This window comes from Thalassophryne amazonica, chromosome 13, assembly GCF_902500255.1.
Source record: "Thalassophryne amazonica chromosome 13, fThaAma1.1, whole genome shotgun sequence".
NCBI classification, from domain to species: Eukaryota; Metazoa; Chordata; class Actinopteri; order Batrachoidiformes; family Batrachoididae; genus Thalassophryne; species Thalassophryne amazonica.
Genome location: NC_047115.1, coordinates 50283679 through 50294535, shown reverse-complemented (window position 1 = coordinate 50294535; position 10857 = coordinate 50283679). Strand labels below are relative to the sequence as shown.

At 43.5% G+C, this 10857-nt stretch overlaps 1 protein-coding gene across 2 annotated transcripts in view; it reads right to left on the bottom strand.

Moving 5' to 3' along the window:
- The window catches only part of slc35f3b (solute carrier family 35 member F3b), a 214089-nt gene that overhangs the window by 65327 nt on the left and 137905 nt on the right, over positions 1-10857 (bottom strand). Inside the window, exon 1 of one of the 2 annotated variants that reach the window (XM_034184807.1) lies at positions 8731-9213. The exons of the other annotated variant lie outside the window; for it this stretch is intronic. Within the exon in view, the coding sequence (XP_034040698.1) occupies positions 8731-8806 (76 nt within the window). The 5' untranslated portion in view covers positions 8807-9213. Of the gene's footprint in view, positions 1-8730; positions 9214-10857 lie in introns of those variants that run through there. 2 annotated transcript variants of the gene reach the window in all.

Here is a 10857-nt window from a genome sequence, read left to right as displayed (position 1 = left end):
GGTGCTGCAAGTTGTTCTGATGAGGGTGAAGGACTCTTCTGCCAGCACCTTCTCCACAGAAAAAAACAGTTTGCATACCACCTGGAGAGCAAAGAAAAGAAAACAGCACCCAAATGTCCAGCCAAACCCCCCAAGACACAACAGTACCCCCCCATCAACGGGAAGCGTCCCGGCGACCAAACAGACCAGGCCCGAGAACAGCACCTCCCTCCGGGGTCCATGACAGGAAGCAGACAGTGTAATGCCCCCAAAGTCCACAGCAGACAGCAGGACAGGGCACCGCGGCTGGAAGACCGGCTGGCATCAACAAAAGCCCCAAAAGAGTCCCAAGTACAACCTAACATACAAGAAAAATACAAAACCCACCCAAACCCTCCCCAGGGGACCGTCCCATCCAACCCCGGGAAGAAAAGAAAAACTCCCAAATCCAATAACCCAACATAGCCCCGACAACACAATACAAACACAATTTCACAAAGAAAAATAACAAACAACCCCTCCAGACGACGTGCAGAGCTCAACACCCCCCAGAAGACCTTTACCGCCAGTTCCAGGAGTAATAACCAAAGCCGGAATCCCACAGAGGTCCCCAGGTATACATGGAGCAACATCGCCCCCCAGAGGACTGTACCATCAACCCCAGGAGGCACCCTCCCCACAACCCAGGAACCCCAGACCAGGCCACACTTGGCTAGTCGGCCCCACAATCAATTCCCCCCCAGAGGACCGTCCCATCAACCCTGGAGGTGGAACCTGGAAGGAAACATAAAAAAACACAAAAATCCAACCCCCGGCGGACTCCACTAAACTACCCCGGCGGCAAAGAAAACAACCGGAAACCCTGTTACCCTCCCCAGCACCCCGAAAGACCCCAGATTACTCCCAGAGCCTATTGTCAGTACAATTTCGGCGAACGGCACAAAACTACCAAGCTGGGGAAGGAAACAGGAAAAACTAACCCAGTCCCATCCCCTAAGTGCAGCGGAAAACCGGAAATACGTCCGGTGCCCCTGAACCGACCATACCACCAACCTATCGGGAGGGGTGGAACTACAGAAATGGCGAACGGCACAGATCGGCCCACCACTCTGACTGAGGTACGTTCCCGCTGCACTACACCCCGGTAACGCCAATGACGAATGGTCAAAGGCCCACCGGGGCTGGAGTGGAACCGGGTAACAACCAAACCCAAAAAAACACCCCTGACAACCACCCCCTAGGCGCAGAGGTTTTGTGAGAAGCGCTCGGCGTAACCAACCTGCACCACCCCATAACCCAAAAGACAAACGGTCTTAGAGTACGTGAGGTTGGGGTTAGGGAAACGGAAATAAAAAACAACAAAACAAAACGACCCAATCCACAAACAAAAATTACCTAAGTTCAAATAATGAAGACATACGATTACCTGAGTCCAGCCGAGCTCCGAACTGCCAGTCATTCACCCAACCAGAACAGCCTCTAATTCCCTAAACATTTTATAACCCCTACATGAAAACAAAAACAGACCAAATAACTAAATAACCAGAGGTCTGCCCCCTTTTTTTTTTTATTTTTTTTTTTATATATATATATATTATGCCTGTCCAAAAACACCTGGAGATACGTCATCGTTATCTTTCTTGACGCTTATGTGACCGGGGCGATATGGCTCTTTCAGCTCTTCCGAGCTGCATGGGCTCATCCGCAAGAGGAGCCAGAGGTCCCGTCGGAGGAGTCTCAGTGGGGCGAAGAAGAGGCGACCCTGATCTGTGTCGGGGAAAGCCCCGAGATGGAAAGACCCGTTCAGATGTCTGCCCTCTCTCGCGTCCACGCTCCTTTATCCGATCATCTAGACGTATAACCAAAGATATTAGCTCATCTAAATCTTTTGGTTCGTCACGGACTGCTAGCTCGTCTTTTAATAAATCGTTGAAACCATCCACAAACACTCCTCTCAAAGCTGTGGCATTCCAACCGGACTGAGCAGAAAAAATTCGGAAATCAACGGAATAATCCGCCGCACTCCACCTCCCCTGCCTGAGATTCAGCAACCGTTGGGCAACAGTATTTGTTTTCACCGGATGGTCAAAAACCAATCAGAACTCCCGGGAGAAATCCTTAAAGGATCCTAACAATGGAGAGTTATTGCTCCACAACGCAGTGACCCAAGCTAAGGCGTCACCTCGAAGCAAATTTGTCACATATGAGACACGGCTACCATCAGAAGAGAAGGAAGCCGGTCGCTGAGCAAAAACCAGAGAACATTGCATCAAAAACATTGCACAGGCTTCAACGTTTCCCGCATAAGGTTCCGGATGACAAATAATTGGTTCGGAAGCCGACTCTCTGGGTGACGGAGTTATCTGCACCAGTATCGATGGTGCCACAGCTGGAGCAGCAGGAAGCGGAACGACTTGTGCTGCGAGCTCCGTAACGCGGGCATCTGTTTGTTTAATTTGGTTTGCGAGATGCTGTAATTGCTCCCATATCTTCTCCAAGTGTTCGTGAACTCTTTCCGCAAATGGAACCACTTCTGCCGCTGGGTCCATTTTGTACTGGCCGGGAACTACTGTTATGTGCTGACGCGGGTCAGAGAACCGAACCAGCATCTGACAATGGTCCAGCACTAAATAACCAGAAAGCGGTTCCAAGAAACAAATTTATTCCCCCTCATGTGCAATAATCCGTGTACAACATAAATAGTCAGCTGTCTTGGCAAGGTGAAGGACGGCGCGCTCTCCAGCGCCCAAATGGATCAAAGCCCGGCACTTCTGGACTCAGATTCACCGCCGAACACCCCCCAGGTGAATACGACAAACTGACTCTGTGAAGGACGGAAAAGGTGAGGTAAGTCAACAGAGCTACAACAAATATCCTTCAGAGGCACACACTATCAGCAACACATTCAGGTCTGAATTTAAGCCTTATGTAAATGAGCAGCTTCTCACAACAGGTGGAGGATCATCAATCCGTACGCCACGGCAGTGAGAAGCAAACTGCACAATTCTCATCAATGTTCAATGCGTAACAAAACGCCAAATTACTATTAACGATTATTCAGACGATAATCACCTCTGATGTGTGCTGACAGCATGCGTCCCTCACCCGTCCTCCTTCACAGGCACGATGTGTCAAACCCTGGCGCGGTCCTCAGCGTCTCACAACCGAACGTCACAAGGTCGAGTTCCCGGCAATTCTGCTCAAATCACTCATGGCTTAAATGCAGAACGCCATATCATTATCTGCTTCAGCTGAAAGTCTTTAAGTCTGCACGTGAGCATCATCCACAGGTGCTGCAAGCTGTTCTGATGAGGGTGAAGGACTCTTCCGCCAGCACCTTCTCCACAGAAAAAAACAGTTTGCATACCACCTGGAGAGCAAAGAAAAGAAAACAGCACCCAAATGTCCAGCCAAACCCCCCAACACACAACAAACTGGCTTGTTTGACCTTTACTGTGGAGACTAAACATTCAACACAGTCAAAACCATTCCATTTATGCATTAATCCCATTAGCTCAACCAATACTTGGCATCACTTTTTTTTCAAATCTTGAATAAGTTTAACTTTTAACCCCTGTACAAATGGAAATACGAGGTCTGTCCAAAAGTAACGGACCTTTTTATTTTTTTCAAAAACTATATGGATTTTATTCATGGCACGCAACAAAAAAAAAACACCTCCGTGTTGGAAGTCTCACAGGACATGTTGTGGCATGCCCAGCTGTTACACAATTTCTCGGATACTCATTCGACTGAAAAGCCATCAAAAGCTGTCTGAATCTTCCAACACGGAGGTGTTTTTTTTGTTGCGCGCCATGACCGGCTCCGTGCCGACGCACAAAATCCTCCACACGTCTTTCATTACAAAATCTCCTGTAACAGTGGAATGTGCCGCAAAAGTGCTATGTCCAGCTCTCTTGCCATTTCTGTGGTAGTCACACGATGTCCCGGATCAACAAAGCGTTCAGTTTGGAAATGATCTCGTCGTTCCAGCCTGTCGATGGCCACTCGGTGTGCCGCGCGCCCTCCGCCGCTGTGGGCCATCTTTACAAAGGTTTTAACACTCCTTAATCCGTGTGATGCTGACAGAATCTTCACCGAAAACCATCTGAATCTTTCGAATGGTTTCCAACTGGCTGTCTCTAACAGTTTCTGAAAAAAATTTCATGGAGCAAAGCGGCAGTCGCTCTGCTATTTCCCTGACAATACAAATCCGATGAGGGGGCTGGACCAGTGCTCACTCAAAGCCTGCCCACAGGCGAATGACGCAACCGACAGGCGTGAAAAAACTCACGCATGCGCACGAAGGTTCAAGCTTGGCTGATGCAATCACACATGATTCAAATCCATATAGTTTTTGAAAAAAGAAAAAGGTCTGTTACTTTTCGGACAGATCTCGTAGACCATTTTTACTGTTTTTACACCATAACTCCATAACATTAAGTCATAAATAGACCAAATTATACATTTTTGGAATCTTTCTGACCAGTTAATTAATGTGGTATACTTTTCAATATTATTGGGGGATTTTTCAATTTTGGCGCCTGTGTAAGCCTTCATTGACCCCTACCTGGGTATAGCCACCACTCTGGGAAGGCTATCATACATTTTTGTGTAGGCCATAATATATGGACACTGGATTATAAACATTGTTACGCACCTATTTTGCCTAAACAATGACCTAGTGCTACCAATTAGGTTAAAATTGGGTTCAGGCTCATTGACTTCATGCTTTCAAAGTGTAAATTTTGGATAGATTCTCTTACTACTTGCTTCTATGTGAAAACAATGTTTACCAAACCTAAAAATAAGAAAAACACAAGTTTTAAAACTGGAGAAAGAAAGAAAGACAAATAACTCTTGATAGTCAGTAGCCGGTTGTGGAGAACAGAGGTTTTGGTGCTGGTGTTACATGTGTAGCGGAGTCTGTGAGAAGCTGTGTTGATCCGCTGTGCCCCCTTGTGATTTCCTCCTCCTTCAAAGCAGTTGCTGAAATGATGAGCAGACGGCTCATCACATCATAAACTCCACACTTTGGCTGACTGTAACAATTTACAATGCTGTTTCACAGTCAGCACACAAACACCAGTAAACTCCCCTCTCCTCCTTTCAACTCTCATTCACAGCGACGCTGCTTCTGTAACTCTATAGAGAAGTTTAATAACCGTCCGTTTTCTGTCATATCAAAAACATAAGATGTGACCAAAACAGTAATCTGACAGCAACGCAGCTGAGATTATTCTGACATCATCCACAAGTGCCTCAATTACACACGTGCACAGTTGAACCTACTGCAGAATGCAGTTAGCTGTCTGACAGATTACTGCAGCGTTCATAGGAAACTGCAGGAAGACACTTCATTCATATTCGAGCAGTGAAAATTCATGAATTATGAATAATATTTTCACATTATTCACCCAACAGGGTCTGAAGTCCCAAATAATCAGCTTCACTGTCTTAGTCAGCAAGTTTTCTCATCTGGAATCTAGTGAGCACCATAAATGCAGATTCACAGTAAGAAAAGAAAAAAGTAAAGAATTGAACTAATAAATTAGCCCTAAACATCACCTCTACTTCACTAAACTATATAAACTTTTCCAATCTGAAAATGAATAAAAAAAAGAGTAAACTATTGACTGAGCACCAGTATTTTTTCAGAACATAATTACTGAAAATAATTGCTCACAAAATGACCCCCGCCCCCCCACCCCTCCGCCATCGCCATCACAGCTATTTACATGTATTATATATATATCCATGGGTGGAAATATTTTATGATTAAATACCCGAGTTAATCAATATTGAACTACCCTAACAGATCTTTATGTAATTGACAAATATGACACCTATATACCCCCCCCCCCCCCCCCGCAAATTTTGGTTCGTGGGAGTATAATCATTTACTACTACTCTTATTATTATTATTATTATTATTATTATTATTATTGCTACTAATAATAACAATAGTAAAATCAAATAATTTATAACAAGCCAAAGGTGCACCTTCAACTAAACTGACCAAAGCATCAGATGGTTTTTGACAACCAGCCAACTTTATCTCACAAATACCAGCCTGTTTAAATTAAAGCTGTACAGACACTGAGCTTTTTAAAGATTTAGATCATAAAAAGAATTTTCTTTAGCACCACTGTAATTTTATTTATTAGCCTTTGAATAGGGGATTCATTGCCGATATAATCAAAATTCGCACTGTCTGGAAAAAATTATAATTATTTCCCCTGAAGGGAAAAAATTCAAATGAGCAGATGGCCTTGAACTACATCTGGCAGCGACCCTACAGTCTATGATAGCAACCATAGTGACATCATAGTTCATGTGGGGGCTTCCCCCAACTTGAGTGAGGGATGCACACAGCGACAGACAGTGAGAGTAAAGAAAGGCATGACGACGTCAGCTGGGGGCTCTCTCAAATAAAATAATCCTGCAACATCTTATTTCTATATAAATGGGATATTTTTTCTAATATAGTTTGCAAAACTCAGCAAGAAATAAACACCTCTGAATCTAAAAACATGGTTAACCAGATAACACATCTGAAGTGATTTACAAGGCAACTTACGGATGTTACCGTACACACCCTATGTTGCGCGCATCACGCAAGGTCAAAGGTAAGTTCCAGTAATTTCAAAATTTCATGCATACACATGTCCTGCAGATGGCATTCAAGGGGAAATAAAATATTTGTTATGGAATTCCCCCCAAGGAAATTATGTTCTTTTCATTAAAATGAGCTGTAATTTTGCAACATGTTTCAAAAATAAACCGAACTATTGGATTTTTAGTATAAACCAATTTTGTTTTGTGAAATGTGAGTGACTGTACAGCATTGACATTGAATTTTCTCTGTATTGATTCAAATCAGCTAATATCTGTTTTAAACCTCATTTAAAGTGGCTTCACAACACTTTAAAATCAGCACACACTGAACGTAGAACATTTTTAAACCAGTCATCAACAGACTGGGTTCAGTTTAGTCAGAATATTGACAGTTTAAGACTTTTTGCTGGAGTTGAATAGTCATAATACTGCAGTGGAAAATAAAACAATAAATGGTTTAAAACTAGTTACAAGCTGTTTAAATGTAATTCATACCCACACTGTAAAAAAAAAAAAATCTCTTGTTTTTACAGAATTCAGGCAGCTGTGGTTACCAGGAGAATTCTGTAAAAATTACAGTGAAGATGCAAATGGTTTTACATAAAATATGTAATTTTACAGTGTAAACCTGTTGTAATTTTATTGTCTATTTAGACAATAAAATCTCTGCAAAACTGTCACATTATGTTTAATTATCCTCAAAATGTACACTCTAAGAAATGAAACATACACTCTTAGGCATAAAACGTTGAATTTAATTGATAAAGTTAAGGTAACTTTTTCCACATAACATTGTCAATTAAGTGCAAAACAATATTGTAGCTGATTAATTAAATGAAATAAAACATTATTACTTAAATCCCAACATTGTTAATTGACAAAGTTATGTGGAAAAAGTTACCTTAACTTTCAATTAAATTCTAGATTTTATTTCTTAGAGTGTAGTTTAAACAGACACATCATCTCTTTTTTCAAACCCTATCAGTATTTTACTGTATTTGTAAAAATTCTCATCTGTAAAATCTAACTGTATTGTACAGTTTTTTGTATTACAGCGTTTAAACTACAGTCATTTGTAAATTCTACAATGGTATATGATTATTTTAACATATTTGTACTCCTGAAACAACAGTTTACTTTCATTCCACATTTTACACATTATTACTTTTTTACAGTGCAGAGTTCCAACTATCACATAAAACACAGCACTCTTGTTTCTTGACTAATCAGTTAATTGTTGCAGCTTCATTTGATATGTGATAATACCTTCATGCTACACATACAGTACACACATAAATCAGACCTTAAACTGAATGTTTTGCCCTCAAACACTGTAGATTTAAAATACTCTGTGTTTTGTGGAGCTGTGAGCTCCGCAGCCAGCTGTTCTGAGTCTGACACACTGAGCTGTCCTTTGTGGTGCAGGGGGACAGGAGAACATTAAGAGGAGGTGCAGCAGCACTGGGAGGGTGCCTTCCTGTGAAGTTATGTTGAGTGATGCAGCAAGCACCACAGAGCATCAATGCATCATCATCATCATCATCATCATCATCATCATCATCATCATCATCATCATCATCATCATCATCATCATCATCACACGCACGCAGTGAGAGAAGAGTCCTGCATGCTGTGTTTTCCCTCCAGATCAGAAAGCCCCAAAATAAAAATGACCCAATAACTGGAGCCAGAGATATCCGCGGTGCAGCTCTGACTGTGCACTGGTGCGCACAGGCTGCAGAGTGTGAGGGGGGAAACCCCTGCTGCAATCAGACAATCCTCGGCGTAGACCAGCGCATTTAGCGCAAAATGCGTCCCTTCCCCCCCCCCCCCCCAAAAAAAAAAAAAAAAAAATCAATGCGCAAAGCACAGTTTTTTGGAAGGTACGTGACCCCGTTTCACAGGCGTGACGTGAGGTTTTCCAATCATACTGCAAGATGACAGAAGAGGGATGGAAACGCGGCGTTTGAATTGATTTGGAATGCGTAAACGCGCTCGGGTAGATTGGCGCGTTATTTTGTCACAGAAGTTCATTTAAACGCCAAAGACGCTACTGTCGCGCTACACTCAGGGGAGAGAGGGGGTGGTGGTAAAAGCGCAACTCCGGTGTGAATGAAGGTGAACTCTGCCTACCTTCCACTTTGGTGAGGGTGAGCACCGGGCTGTTGCAGGCGGACAGCGGGGCCACCCTGGCCGAGTGTTTCTTCATGATGATGAGCTCGGATGGGCTGAGCTCCAAACCGCTTCGACTACATGCCTGAAGCTGATTTGGTGCAGACACCAGACCTCCGGACGGGACCCTAGACCCGATGGTTCCCTCTCTCCTGTCCCCCCAGCCACCTTCTCCACTCGCCTTCCCCCCAAAATCCGCCGTATCCAGCGCGTCCTGGGTGCTCGCTCCTCACGTACACTTGCTGCAATTCGCCAACGTCACGCATCCCACACATCCATCAGCACTCCCACCTCCTACAGCATCACGCGTGGGACCGAAGCAGGTAATGATGTCCTAGCAGACCCCCTCCGCGGGGATCGTGGGCTCCCCCCGGGGGCTGAGGGGGATACGCATATGGGCCAGGATGGACCGACTCATCGGACTGGCAGATCTGAAGTACAACACAAACTATCTGCGCTCTGGAGGGGCTGTGGTGGGACTGATGGAGTGGAGGGCGGCGCACGAGTGATCGTGGTGGTCGTGCGCCAATAAACACTCTCTAAATGGAGGCTTTTATTTCTTTCTTTATTTATTTTTCTGGAGCAAATTAAATAAAAATGAAAGTAGAGAGGCTCAAGGGACATCAGATCTAATTTTGCATGGACTTATTATTCTTTATTTATTTTAGGAGCATGATGGTTATTATGCAGAGTTCAGCATAAAGTGCCATTTACCACATTATTTTAAAAAACTGCGCAAAACAAGAAGAAACTATTCAAGTGATTTAAAAAAAAAAAATCAGCAGCATCATCAGCTCTCTACCATTTTACTGAGGAGGAATACGTGCATTTTCAGCCAGTGTTATCTAATCAATAATCATTAAGTGGAAAAGACATTCAAATCCAGTTAATTCATGGAATCTTTTCAGTATCATGATTTGTGTTCCGCATTTAATTAATTTCAAATAATTTAATTTACCAGTTTATTGGGCACACCTACAGTGAAAACTAATGTAGACCTGTTGGAAAGGGCTACTCTTAAAAATCAATACCACCAGCCACCACTTAGTCACCCCCAAGGTGTTTCACATTCTTTGCTAGGAGATGCAAGAAAGAAATTGAAGACTGTCAGGTGGTGGCAGGATAGAGTGTAGCAAGACAGCACAGGATGGTGATTTGTAGGATGACTTTAGAGGTGAAGAAGAAGAGAGTGAGAGCTCAACAAAGGATCAGATGGTGGAAGGTGAAGGAGGAGGACTGTTATGTGAAATTCAGTGAGCAGGTGAGAGAGGCACTGGATGGAGGGGAAGCAATTTTGGACAACTGGAAAAGTACTCCAGAAGTGGTTAGGGAGACAGATAAGAAGGTACTGGGTGTGACATCTGGACAGCAGAAGGAAGACAAGGAGACTTGGTGGTGGCTAAGATGTCCAGAAGAGCATAAGGAGAAAGAGGCTGGTGAAAAAGAATTGGGATAGTCGTAGAGATGAAGAAAGTAGACAGGAGTAAAAGGTGATGCGGCGTAAAGTGAAAAGAGAAGTGGCAAAAGCTAAGGAAAAGGCATCTAACAAGCTGTACAAGACGTTCAATAGTAAGGAAGGAGAAAAGGACTTGTACTGCTTGACCAGACAAAGGGACAGAGCTGGAAAGGATCTGTAGCAGCTTAGGGTGGTAAAAGTTGCACATGGTAATGTGCTGACAAGCGATGAGAGTGTCTTGAGAAGGTGGAGAGAATATTTTGAGGAGTTAATGAATGAAGAAAATGAGAGAGCGAAAAGACTGGATGATGTGGAGAGAATAATTCAGGAAGTGCAGGAGATTAGAAAGGATAAAGCAAGGGCAGCTATGAAGTGGATGAAGAGTGGAAAGGCAGTTGGTCCAGATGACATTCCAGTGAAGGCATGGAAATGTTTAGGAGCGATGGCAGTGGACCAGATTATTTAATAAAATCTTGGAAAGTGAGAGGATGCCTGAGGAGTGGAGACAAAGTGCACTGGTTCCTGTTTTAAGAACAAGGGTGATGTGCAGAGTTGCAGTAACTACAAAGGCATAAAGCTGATCAGCTGCAACATGAAGTTATGGGAAAGAGTAGTAGAAGCTAGGCTTAGAA